The sequence below is a fragment of the Bos indicus genome, chromosome 16 (assembly GCF_029378745.1).
Source record: "Bos indicus isolate NIAB-ARS_2022 breed Sahiwal x Tharparkar chromosome 16, NIAB-ARS_B.indTharparkar_mat_pri_1.0, whole genome shotgun sequence".
NCBI lineage: Eukaryota > Metazoa > Chordata > Mammalia > Artiodactyla > Bovidae > Bos > Bos indicus.
In genome coordinates, this window is record NC_091775.1 from 1494537 (window position 1) to 1507982 (window position 13446).

Below are 13446 nucleotides of genomic sequence, written 5' to 3' on the forward strand. Positions count from 1 at the left end.
AGGGGAAAGAAACTGCTTTGAGACAGCCCAGATTTTGATTTTTGGTTCATTAACTGTAGGATTTGAGTTGATATCTCCCGCCAGCCTACGGCTTCTGGGGTTCAGCAGTGTCCCTGTTGTGCTTCTGTTGGCGTGCCTTTTGAGGCCAGCGGCATGTCCTACCACGAACTATTTCTCCAAAAGCTGGGACGTGCTGGGGTTGGGCTGTTCCTCAGTGCGGCAGATTGAAATTTCTAGTAGCATTGTCAATCTGGGAGAAAATTGCACAGGTAGCCCCGGTAAATGTTCAACTACATGCTACTGTACTTCTAACACTAATATCATGTACATAATAGACTCTGCAAGAAATAGGAATGGATGAAGTAATACAAAAAGTTCTGGTACCTTTCCCATGCTCCAACAGATGAATGCATGCCTCCTGTTTAGAGACCACTGCCTTGGAGAATGTTAATGTTGCCAGGGGGTGTATAAAGAAATTGGCAAGTGGATATGGGATAGAATGGATGTGAGAGGAAAAGGGGTAACTGGCTTCTCTGAGATTTTCCTCCCTATCATTAGTCTGTTTATTAGTCTGTTATAGAAAATTAGTCTGTTTCAGAAAATCCTCTTTTCAGTTAGTTCGGTTCAGTCGCTCAGTCGTGTCCGACTCTTTGCAACCCCATGGACTGCAGCCCGCCAGGCCTCCCTGTCCATCACCAGCTCCCAGAGCTTGCTCAGACTCATGAGCAGTCTGCTTTTAGGAGTCCATCCAGCTCAGCTTAGAAGTACGGCTAAGCTGCCTCTCTCCTTGTGCCCTCTGCCCCGTAGCTATCACCTTGAAGATGTCAAGTAAATTACCCTAAAAACCAGTCCCATGGGCATGCCTGCCAAGATGAACAGTCTGTGGTCCTCTCTGCCCATCATACGTTGGGTGCCTGCCAAGATGAACAGTCTGTGGTCCTCTCTGCCCATCATACGTTGGGTGGATATATTAAGTTTAAGGCATGAGAGAGACTCATAGCAGAACACTATCTTTGAGGGAGGAGAAGGGGGCAAACCAGCTCAAACAGCCGGAGAGCAGCTACACTGTGATGAGAATAGCTGAGGCAAGTCCAGGAGCTTCAAAAATGAAATATTTAGTACATGGTAGAGGGGTGGAGGTTTTCACAAAACCTGTAGGAAGCAGCATCAACAGTGGGATGGTAGGTAGATGGTTGAGAAAGACAGGAGAGAAAAAGTGCCCTTGCTGAGTCCCGCCTACCCTGCAGGGAATTCCATGTTGCGTCCTGGGAATTCCTTGTCTGCTTTGAGTTATACGCCTAGGGCTGAATTAGGCCAACGGTGCATGACAGCCACGGGTCTGCTGTTTCCCAGGCCAACTCCAGGCTCTCTGAATTCTTTCCTAGCCAGCTCCTTCTTGCCTGGAGTGGGGCTTCTGGCTTAGCTGGCATAATGCTGCCAAGCAGGGGATAGGGAATTCTGGAGGCAGGGAGAGTCGCTGCGTCTTCTCAACCCGAGAACCCTCCCCGCTTTCTCCCCTTCTACCAGGCCTAAGACCTTTGGTGCTCCATTCATTTGGCAACTCAGCAGAATCTCTTGCAAGTTTTGTTTTGCTTTCAACCTTGCTGTTGCCTTGCTCTGAATGTCAGCTGGGGGTGGGAAAAAAGATAGCATTCCTTCTTCAGCCAAGGCAGATGTTGCATCTGCCCTTGGAAGTGGGGCTTTCACTCTTTTTATTTAGCTACAAGGTGTGAGCACTGGGGGTGTGACACCAGAGGGGCGGATGAACACACAGCCTGGGAGAGGGCAACCGAGCAGAGGGTAAGGAGGGCACTCTGGGCAGCTCTCTCTTCTCTGTGCCGGAGTTGGAGAGTTCACAAAAGACGCACAGCAGAAGCCCAGACGGAAAGACACACCCCCGGACAAAGCTGTCCACCAAGGGCAGGCTTTGGGATCGAGAGTGAGGAAAGGGCCATTCTCTTCTCAATCTGTCACCTCTTGCTGTGGCTTTAGGGAGGCTGCCTACTCTCTACAGGCAGGAAGGCCATAGGCACAGAGCGCGTCTCCAAGCTGCGGGTGTGAGAAGTAGGAGACGCAGAAGCAGGAAATGCTCTGACTCCTCAGAGCAGTGGCAGTGGCTTAGCACAGGAGCTGGCTGAAGCCTTTCAGTCCTCATGCTGATTTTAAGCTGCTCTTCCCTCTTGGTTTCCCTTGTGGCTCAGACAGTAAAGAATCTGCCTGTCATGGAGGAGACCGGGGTTCAATCCCTGGGTTGGGAAGATCCCCTGGAGAAGGGAATGGCAACCCACTCCGGGATTCTTGCCTGGAGAATCCCATGGACAGAGGAGCCTGGTGGGCCACAGTCCGTGGGGTCACAGAGAGTCAGACACGACTGGGTGACCAAGACTTTCACTTCTCTTTTACCCCATAATCCAGGGTTTTAAGGTAGGACTTGAAAGATATTCTGATGTCTGTTCTTCTCATGAACCAAATAGGATTGGCTTCTAAGCAACCCAGAGAAACCTCTCCCTGGTACTATCTGTGCAGCAGAAGATTCTGCTCTCCCCTTGGCAAGGCGTCATCGCCCACACCGCTGGGAAGTCCCTCCTGATGTCTGACCTGGCCGCACCCTCTCTGCACTGGCTCTGATAAGGGGTGCCTCTGCCGACAGTCCTCGGCCGCCCCTCCCTCCTTCCCGCTGGAGCCAGGCCATGAGGGGCTGGGCTGCCGCTCCTCTTCCAAGCCACAGCCCGCAGGGGCTCAGAGCAGACACAGATTTTCCACCGCCGCCCATTCCATCTCCGCTGGCCGGGCAGGGGCCGGGTGAGTCCCCAGCCTGGGGTGCGGGCGGTGACTTCCCAGGCCTACATTCTTGTCCCCTTTCCCGGCTCATGTGCTAAATCTGGCTGAGGACCAGAGGTACTCCCGGTTTGGGTGGGACTTTTTGTCATATGTTCTTGGGGACACGGTTTCTGCTCATTTTCTTGACGTATTTCTAGGGGAAACCCCTTTCCAGTTTCCCGCATTCTCTTCCTGCCAAGTCCTCCTTCCCCACTTTGGGAAGCGGTGTACTTGAGAAGCAGCTGTGAAGATGAGGGACTAAAACCCCCTTCTGGCCTGGGCAAGTATTTATGTGAAATCACAGCTGCTGAGATCAAGGCCTGAGAGCCTCTTGGGGGCTGGAAGAATTGGAATGGAAAGCCCCACATTGGGGGTTGGCGGAGCTCCCAGTCCCACATGGCTCTCCTGTGCAATGCTGCATGTCAGAGGATTCCCAAGGGCACCCGCCAGCAGCCCCACACTGCCCCTCCCTGCCAGAGGGTGTGCGGGGTCCTGGGGCCACTTGACTTCTTAGGGGGGCTTTTATTTAAGAGCTGAGGGTGACTTAAGGTGGAGGAGAGAGGTGAGAGAAAATACAAAGAGGAAGTAAACGTGTGACTTTGAGAGCATCTAGGTAAGAGCAAGGCCTGGCCTCTTTTTGTTTTCCGTAATGTATCTTGTTTCATTTGCTTGGGTCCAAAATAAGGCCAATAACGAAACTTTTATTGAATATAAAGTTCATAGGTTGGACTCTTGACAAGCCTGGTGTCACCATGCCTGAGGACAGGAAAAAGACAGGACTCATTCATGTCAATTGTAAATAAAGGGTAGGAACAAGGCTGATTTGCCTAGAGGTGCAAGTGGGCCGGCCCTGCGGTAAATGAAGAAGGCTGACCAACCATTCCTGTTTGCCTGGAGCTGAGAGGTTGTCCCAGGAGACAGGCGCTTCAGTGATGAAATCTGGAAAGTCCTAGGCGAAGTAGGAAAGGTTAGTCACAGCAAAATGGAGCCTCAGCTGAGTACAGCTGCCTCCACGCCCCAGCCCCTTCTGTGTGTGAGTTGGAATCCAGCTGCTGCTTGTGGAGCAGCTACAGACTGCCACATATTTACTTGAGTAGTTACCAAACCTGTCTAGGCCTCAGGTTGCTTGAATGAGAAATGGGGTTAATAGCAGCTATCACTCAGGGCTTTGCAGTGTTTCAGTGAGAAGACACAAATGTGCCTAAATGTTCACGATAATATCTATTACTCATGCAGTTCATTCAACGAATTTGTGCACATGTCAGGCACTGCTTTAGACCTAAGGAACAAAGACAAAAACCCTGGCCTTGTAGACGGAGATAAACAAATGTAGAACAAATATATCAAATAACCTATTCCAGGAGAGGACCTGTAGAGGGAAACAGTTGAGCAGGCCAAGGGGATCCCATGCGCTGGGGCAGAGACGTCCGCGTGAAATACGCTGGTCAGGGTTAGGGCGTTTGTCCGAAGACCTGAAGGAAGTGAAAGGACAAGCCCTAACTTGTGAAGGGAAATCTGAGAAAGAAAACAACATGTGCAGGGACCCTGAAATGGAAACGTGTCTGGTGCACACAGAGAATCGCCGGAAGGCTAGCTTGGCGGGATCTCGGCGAACAAGGCGGAAATGGTAGCACTCCCCAGGTGGGGAGCTGGGCGCTCACAAAGGGGGCCTCCAGGCTGGCACAGACTTCTACTCCGTTTCATTCCACGCGAAAGGGCAGACGAGTGCCACGGGGGGGTTGAAAAAGATCATTCTGGAACCAGAAGAAACTGAGGGCAGAAAGCTAAGGCTGGAAGCAGGAGGCCCATTGGACAGTCGCCGTAGCCTAGCTGAGAGACGGCCAGGGCTTAAACCAGCATGGGAGCATTGGGAGATGAGAAGTGAGGGGGACCTGGATGTATTTCGAAGGTAGAGATGATACATTTTCTGACTAAATGGGTATTGTAGATAAGAGAGAGAGAGGCGTCAAGGATGATTACGAGTCATTAATATGAGAACAGAGTGGGGCAGGGTTACCTCAGTGGAAATGAAAGTGTAAGTCGCTCAGTCATGTCCGACTCTTTGCGACCCCGTGGACTGTAGCCCGCCAGACTCCTCTGTCCATGCGGTTCTCCAGGCCAGAATACTGGAGTGGGTTGCCATTCTCTTCTCCAGGGGATCTTCCCAACCCAGGGATCGAACCCAGGTCTCCTGCATTGCAGACAGATTATTTAGCATCTGAGCCACCAGGGAAGCCCTTTCAACTAGACTGGTGTTGAGTCTTTTGGCCTTTTGGCCTTCACTGGACTACTGGCATGTGATAACCTTCTGTATCTGATGTCTTGATTTACCCTCATAGTCGTCTACTCGCCCTTCTTATGGAGGGAATAGCATCTCCTCCCTTTACGTCGTAAATCCTGCTTTCTTAAGAAACATCCCAGCTAGATTAACAAGTATCAGAACTGTTTCTCAAGAGCAGGCCTAGCCATCCAGCACAGCAGTTCCAAGTTGGCACACATGTGTTATCTCAGGTCCCTGGGAGAAACACCCCGCACGGCCCTGTTCCCTAGCAACTCTGCCTCTGCCCGCCTGGGGATCGAGATGCCCTGCCCAGGAACACTCCTTTCCCAGGCTCTGGCGTTTCTTGCCTGCTGAGAACCGACTCCTCAGAGTGGTGGGGGCAGGGAGCCTCTGGCAAGCAGCCCGTGTTGCTTCTAGTGCTTTGGCCAACCCCCACCCCCACCCCCCGCCCACCCGTTCCCCTGCAGAGCTCTGCTGTGCCTCTCAGCTCTCTAGCCAGGGTCCTGCTCTTGGCCCCGAGGAGGCAGGAGGCCCTGGATAAGAGCATCAGGGGCCACTTCCCCAACCAGCTTCCTGCTTCTCTCTGCCGAGCGCTAGCAGGTAGAAGGAAGCAGTCTCCAGTCCCCATTCCACAATCGTGGGTGCCAGTTCACACCCCTGCTTTATCTCCAGGCAGGGTCCCCAGGTATATTTCGATACCTCTCCTGATGGTTTTTGTCTTTAGGGTGGAGGAATGGACCCTGCAAACAGTACTCCCTTGGGTACAGATTTTCCCATTTTCAAAATCCCTGTCTGAATGTCTTCCTTAGTTCTAACCCAGATCTCTTTCTTTGCCATTTAAAGTAAGGCGCTTGGGTCCTATTCAGTGGAGACAGAAGTCTGCCGGCCCCCAGTGTCCCTCTCCCCCCAGCGGACCAGCCCTTCAGTGTGGAGAGGGGTGAGGTCCTCGCATCAGTAGCCCGTCCTTTCCTTGCAGCTTCCAGGCATCTCCTCGTCCCGTGCCTCTGGGTAAAGCTATGTTAAGTGTCTCCATCCTCTGATTCTAACCCTCCACACTGCTGATCCTTTTTCAAGACAAAGGTTGCCTCACCCTGCCTGTGGGGAACCCATCAAGCAGTATAGCCAACAGCTAGTGCCAAACCAAGGCTATTCGCTATAAATGCGGCCTGGCATTAATGTAAATTATATGCGTTCTCCTCTTTCCTTAAAGTGTAACCCCTCCTGGGCGCATGAGAAGAGCCTAGGACTCTGGGAATAACTCTGCCTCTTATTCCCTCTGGGGCCGTGCCTGGACTCTGTGTGCACACTCACACGGGTATGTCAGCACACGTGTGTTAGTGGAGGGCGTGCTGCTGACCGCAGACTGAGCGCTGTCTGACTCCGCGCTTTCACCTCCACTGTTCTCTCTTTTTTCACTCTGAACGACAGTGCTTCTCCCAGTGCTTTGTCTAAGCAGTACTCGTAGCACTTAGTACATCTCCAAGTACGTAGTTCTTAGTAGAACAGTAGTACCTCTTAAAGATGTGTGTGTCTGTGTGTGATGGAATGGGACGGCTCTGTATGCCTAAAGGGGATGTTCGAAGCTGGAGTCTCATGAAGTCTGTATTCTGTTGATGTCCTGAAACCTCTGGAACTTGGAGTCAGGACAATTGGTTGGGCTCTGTCTCCTAGCCTCCTAGCATGACCTTGAGCAAATAGCTTATTCTTTATGGCCTTTTTGTGTGAGCCAGTAGGTAGAAGCCACCTCTTCTTTTAAATCATGGCCAGCATTCACATGTTAATATAAGAGGAAAATTCTGTGTCTCAGGAAACATTTTAATGTACTCTTAGAGCTGAAGCCTGGTGCAAACTCAGTGAGGAAGAGATGAAACTGTAGGTCTGGGTTAGCTTACCCTGGAGACCAAGAGAAGTGAGCAGCCCCTGTGACCAGCTTGTCTTCGTTTGCCCCCATTTCACACCTGCTGAGTCTGGGGAAAAGGAGGATGGTTGGTCACCCTAATTGGATCTCATATTTGGGCAGATTGGGAAGCAAGGGATCCTTTTCAAAGGGCTCTTTTAACTGCCTTCCTCCATCATTCAGCTCTTCCACGTTTTTCTTGCTCGTTCACTCCGCTCCTGTCTCTTTCTCAGGCCTATCTGGGAACCCTGCAGATCTGGAGAAACGTAAACAAGTGTTTGGACAGAACTTGATTCCCCCCAAAAAGCCCAAGACCTTCTTAGAGTTAGTGTGGGAAGCCCTCCAGGATGTCACGCTCATCATCCTGGAGATTGCGGCCATCATCTCCCTGGTCCTGTCCTTCTACCGCCCCCCGGGGGGAGAAAATGAACGTGAGTACCTTGAACAAACAAGCGTGACTCCCGTCTGGGCTCTTTCCTCTGTCACTGAAAAGCACGTAGTGTGTGTTGACAAATTTTATTAGGTTGGTGCAAATATAATTGCAGTTTCAGAGCATGAATTTTAAAACATAACTAGTTTTAATAGGAACCATTACAATAAACACATTTTTGCCAATGAGAAACGTTCGTTTATTCCTGTAGTGTAAAAATCTGTGTTTCAGGATGCGACAAACTCTTGGGAAGCATTTTTCTGCATCCTTAGGATTGTGGAAGCATGTTCCCTGCAAAATGTTGTCGAGATGCTTGAAAAAGTAGTCAGTTGGTGAGAGGTCAGGTGAATATGGGCTTCCCTGGTGGCTCAGATGGTAAAGAGTCTTCCTGCAATGCGGGAGACCCGGGTTCGATCCCTGGGTCGGGAAGATGCCCTGGAGAAGGAAATGGCAACCCACTCCAGTATTCTTGCCTGGAGAATCCCATGGACAGAAGAGCCTGGTGAGCTACAGTCCTTGGGGTCACAAAGAGTCAGACATGACTGAGCTTTGAACTTTGAACATGGTGGATGAGGCAAAACTCTGTAGGCCAAATCGTTCAGCTTTTGAAGTGTTGATTGTGGAGAAGAATTGGGCCCTTTCTGTTGGCCGGTGCCAGCCGCAGGCGTTGGACTTTCCAGTGCATTGCGTTGATGTGCTGAGCATACTTCTCAGATGTAATGGTTTCTCCCAGATTCAGAAAAGTTTAGTGGATCAGACTGGCAGCAGACCATCAGACAGTGACCATGACGTTTTTTTGGTGCAAGTTTGGCTTTGGGAAGTGCTTTGGAACTTCTTCTCAGTCCACTCACTGAGCTGGTCATCTCCAGTTGTCGTGTAAAATCCACTTTTTGTCGCACATCCCAATCCAATCGAGAAATGGTTCGTTGTTGTTTTGTAGAATGAGAGAAGATGACACTTCAGAATGACGATTTTTTTGATTTTCAGTCAGCTCACGAGGCTCCCACTTACCGAGCTTTTTCACCTTTCCAATTTGCTTCACATGCCAAACAACCGTGGAATGGTCAACATTAAGTTCTTCAGCAACTTCTTGTTTAGTTGTAAGAGGATCGGCTTCAGTGGCGGCTCTCAGTTGGCCGTTGTCAGCTTCTGGCGGCCGGCCGCTACCTTCCTCATCCTCAAGGCTCTCATCCCCATCTTGGACCGCCACTGCCCTGCACGCTCGTCAGCAGTTCCTGTACCAGACATTACTGATGTTGCAAGTTGTCTCCACTGCTTTACAACCCATTTTGAACTCAAATGAGAAAAGCATTCAAATTTCCTTCTTATCTAACATCATTTCCATAGTCAGTATAAAATAAACAGCAAGAAATGTCATTAACAAAAAAAAAAACGTAAAGCAAGAAATGCACATTAAAATGATGTACAACATAACCACATTTATTAAGAACGTATTCCAGTAGCAAATGGCAAACTTCAATAATGCAAAAGCTGCAATGACTTTTGCACCAACCTAATAGCTTAAGTGTTGTGCGTGTGCCTGCCCCCCACCCCATTATCTGAGTGGGTTCTCCAAAGGAAACTAAAAAGTAACTAGTAGGCTATTCTTCCAACTCATCCTGATTCCAAGGTCTTCCCCCACTTTCCTAGTAAATCCTTATTCAGAATGTTATGAATCCTCTGCCCTCTCTAAACCAACAAGGCCATGCACCTCAAAGTTCCCCCGTCCCCCACGCTGGGCATCACGGGAAATAGCAGTGGGAACTGCCATGCTGGGGTCATAAGGCCTCTCTATGTGTCTTGCCTGTAGTTTTCATTGACCTGTTTCATGCTGTTTAGTCATATGCCTTTTTTGGGTAAACATAAGTAGTTATATATTGGTGACGAGATGATGCCCAATCCTGCCGTCCTCTGCTATCTTCAGGATAGCTATTTTACCCGAGTTTTCTGTTCTTCTCTTCCCCTGGCTTTCTGTTCTGGGGAGTTATGGAAGCACAACCCCCATTGTTAATGTCCGCAAGGACCCCTCGGTGACCCTTTTCTCTCCTTTCCCTGGGCTAGAGTGTGGTCTAGCCGTCACTAGCCCAGAGGACGAAGGGGAGGCGGAAGCTGGCTGGATTGAGGGTGCAGCCATCTTATTCTCGGTGATCATCGTCGTGCTCGTGACCGCCTTCAATGACTGGAGCAAGGAGAAGCAATTCCGGGGGCTGCAGAACCGCATCGAAAAGGAGCAGAAATTCTCCGTTATCCGGAATGGCCACATCATTCAGCTCCCTGTGGCTGAGATTGTGGTGGGCGACATTGCCCAAATCAAATACGGTGAGAGCTCTGTGGTTCTTTTCTCTTTTAGCTCTGTTTTTTACACCTGTGCCACCCTCCCTATCGGAGGGCTAGGTCCTTTGGCATAAGGGGGCTAGGAATTGCTGAGGACCCAAAAAGATAAGACCCAAATTGTGTTAGCTTCTAGGTTAGAGCTTAAGGAGGTTATGGAAAAGAAATTCAAAGAAAGCAGTAACTGAAACTGCCAAAGACTGTCAGACTGTACCCTGTGTGTCTTAGATTTCAAGTATGTAATATTCAGGCCATGGGAAGGTGTTTGGGGATCAGTAACTGTTTGAATTTATAATACCCAGAGCAGAGTTTTATCGCAGGTTGTCAGATGTGAAGTTGTCTTTCAGAGGTTCTCCAGGCTCTCCCGGGCCGTTGCCTACAGGCAGGGCCCTGGGAGCAGCCCTGAGATGAGGCTGGATGGTCCTCACCTGCCCTCTCCCTGTCGGCCCTTCACCTCCATGTCCTAGGTGACCTGCTGCCTGCAGATGGGATCCTGATCCAGGGCAATGATCTCAAGATTGATGAGAGTTCTCTGACTGGGGAATCGGACCATGTCAAGAAGTCCTTGGAGAGGGACCCCATGCTGCTCTCAGGTGAGGCCCCGACTGCACCAGCGCCCAGCCCCCCTCCCCGCAGACACTCGGCCACAGAGACCATGTCCAGACCTTGCCCTGTCTTCCGATCGTGCCCCGTCTCCTGCCCCAAGGCTCAGCGGGGGCTGTAGCGTGTCAGTGGGTTGAATACAAGGATATTAAGCAACCTAACAGAGGTTGTCCATGGAGCAGATGCTACAGGAGCCTGCGAAGGGCTCTGCTGGCTGGAATGGGTGGTGGGAAAGGAGCCTTACCCCAAAGCCGTTACACACATTGTTCTCCTTACCCCCACATTGCTTGCTCTTGATCTTTTCCTACTCTCTGCCAAGTATAACACCATGCATGGGAGAGGAAGGTAGAGGGATTGCTTTTTTCCAAGTTTGTTTCACACCAAAGAATGGCCAGGTATTAAAAAAAAAAAATGAAAAAACTCTTCTCCCATCTTCTTTCTCATATAGGGACCCATGTAATGGAAGGTTCTGGACGAATGGTAGTGACGGCTGTGGGTATCAACTCTCAGACTGGAATCATTTTTACCCTCTTGGGAGCCAGTGAGGGGGAAGAGGAAGAGAAGAAGAAGAAAGGTAAGGGGCTTTCAGAAGAGCCTCTCCCCTCCCAGCCCCACGGACAGACTAGGAGAGGGAGCGGGTCTGGAGTGGAACACCTGGTTGGCAGACTCTGCAGGATGATGAGGACAGATCTCCAAACCCCTTGTTTAGCTAACGGTTTCATCCCTGACTCCCCACGGTGCTCTAATGAGAACCGGATCCGGCTCTGCTCTGCGGTCAGGTTGCACTGGTTCCTGCATTTACTGGTCGACTGTAAGAGAATGAGGTGGAAGGCCCGCGCAAACGGGCGAGCAGTGTGCTCTGGCTCCAGCCTTCACCACTTTCTTCTTCAGACACGGGGGGTTATACAAACCATCAAGGCGTCTTTGCCATTCACTTGTTCCTGAAAGCGAGAAAAGAGAGAAGGGAAAAGCAAAGGAGAAAAGGAAAGATATGCCCATTTGAATGCAGAGTTCCAAAGAATAGCAAGGAGAGATAAGAAAGCCTTCCTCAGCGATCAATGCAAAGAAATAGAGGAAAACAATAGAATGGGAAAGACTAGAGAGCTCTTCAAGAAAATTAGAGATACCAAATGCAAAGATGAGCACAATAAAGGACAGAAATGGTATGGACCTAACAGAAGCAGAAGATATTAGGAAGAGATGGCAAGAATACACAGAAGAACTGTACAAAAAAGATCTTCACGATGGTGTGATCACTCACCTTGAGCCAGACATCCTGGGATGTGAAGTCAAGTGGGCCTTAAGAAGCATCACTACGAACAAAGCTAGTGGAGGTGATGGAATTCCAGTTGCACTATTTCAAACCCTAAAAGATGATGCTGTGAAAGTGCTGCACTTAATATGCCAGCGAATTTGGAAAACTCAGCAGTGGCCACAGGACTGGAAAAGGTCAGTTTTCATTCCAATCCCAAAGAAAGGCAATGCCAGAGAATGCTCAAACTACCACACAATTGCACTCATCTCACACGCTAGTAAAGTAATGTTCAAAATTCTCCAGGCTAGGTGTCAGCAATACGTGAACTGTGAACTGCCAAATGTTCAAGCTGGTTTTAGAAAAGGCAGAGGAACCAGAAATCAAATTGCCAGCATCCGCTGGATCATGGAAAAAGTAAGAGAGTTCCAGAAAAACATCTATTTCTGCTTTATTGACTTTGACTATGCCAAAGCCTTTGACTGTGTGGATCACAATAAACTGTGCAAAATTCTGAAAGAGATGGGAATACCAGACCACCTGACCTGCCTCTTGAGAAATTTGTATGCAGGTCAGGAAGCAACAGTTAGAACTGGACATGGAACAACAGACTGGTTCTGAATAGGAAAAGGAGTACATCAAGGCTGTATATTGTCACCCTGCTTATTTAACTTATATGCAGAGTACATCATGAGAAATGCTGGGCTGGAGGAAGCACAAGCTAGAATCAAGATTGCTGGGAGAAATATCAATAACCTCAGATATGCAGATGACACCACCCTTATGGCAGAAAGTGAAGAAGAACTAAAGGGCCTCTTGATGAAAGTGAAAGAGGAGAGTGAAAAAGTTGGCTTAAAGCTCAACATTCAGAAAACGAAGATCATGGCATCTGGTCCCATCACTTCATGGGAAATAGATGGGGAAACAGTGGAAACAGTGGCTGACTTTATTTTTCTGGGCTCCAAAATCACTGCAGATGGTGACTGCAGCCATGAAATTAAAAGACGCTTACTCCTTAGAAGGAGTTATGACCAACCTAGACAGCATATTAAAAAGCAGAGACATCACTTTGCCAACAAAGGTCCGTCTAGTCAAGGCTATGATTTTTCCAGTGGTCGTGTATGGATGTGAGAGTTGGACTATAAAGAAAGCTGAGCACCGAAGAATTGATGCTTTTGAACTGTTGTTTTGGAGAAGACTCTTGGGAGTTCCTTGGACTGCAAGGAGATCCAACCAGTCCATCCTATGATGTTGAAGCTGAAACTCCAATATTTTGGCCACCTGATGCAAAGAGCTGACTCATTTGTAAAGACCCTGATGCTGGGAAAGATTGAGGGCGGGAGGAGAAGGGGACGACAGATGGTTGCATGGTATCACCGACTCAATGGACATGGGTTAGGATGGACTCTGGGAGTTGGTGATAGACAGGGAGGCCTGGCATGCTGCGGTTCATGGGGTTGCAAAGAGTTAGACATGACTGAGCGACTGAACTGAACTGTTCCTGAAAGAAGGAAAACAGAAGGCAGAAAGATAACAAACCAAGTCTGCACCTTTCCCTAAGCGTTCCTTCTCTTAGAGGAGAGAAGGATTTGTACTATTTGGCTGGAGGTGCATCTTGGGCTGTTTGGGGAGGGGCAGTTAATGAGAAGGCAACAAAGCTCATTCGGTTAGGAACCAGTCTGTTTCTGCAGCTGCCTTCAGAGTGAGTAAGGAGGCTTGCCTGGTGCTGGTGAGCTGACATGGAGGCACCTTGCGCGGCCTTTGCCACCAGGTGGAAACAGTTCAGACCTCTCACTCCCTAACCCCCACCCCATTTCTCCGAGTGGTTTGAC

The 13446-nt window shown here is 49.5% G+C and overlaps 1 protein-coding gene across 5 annotated transcripts in view; it reads left to right on the forward strand.

The window, feature by feature from the left end:
- ATP2B4 (ATPase plasma membrane Ca2+ transporting 4) overlaps positions 1-13446 on the forward strand; it is a 100407-nt gene that overhangs the window by 53300 nt on the left and 33661 nt on the right. For all 5 annotated transcript variants that reach the window (XM_070767734.1, XM_070767732.1, XM_070767733.1 and 2 more), the window contains exons 3-6: positions 7232-7429; positions 9490-9747; positions 10227-10352; positions 10811-10936. In XM_070767734.1, coding sequence (XP_070623835.1) covers positions 7232-7429; positions 9490-9747; positions 10227-10352; positions 10811-10936 — 708 coding nt within the window. The remainder of the gene's footprint in view (positions 1-7231; positions 7430-9489; positions 9748-10226; positions 10353-10810; positions 10937-13446) is intronic.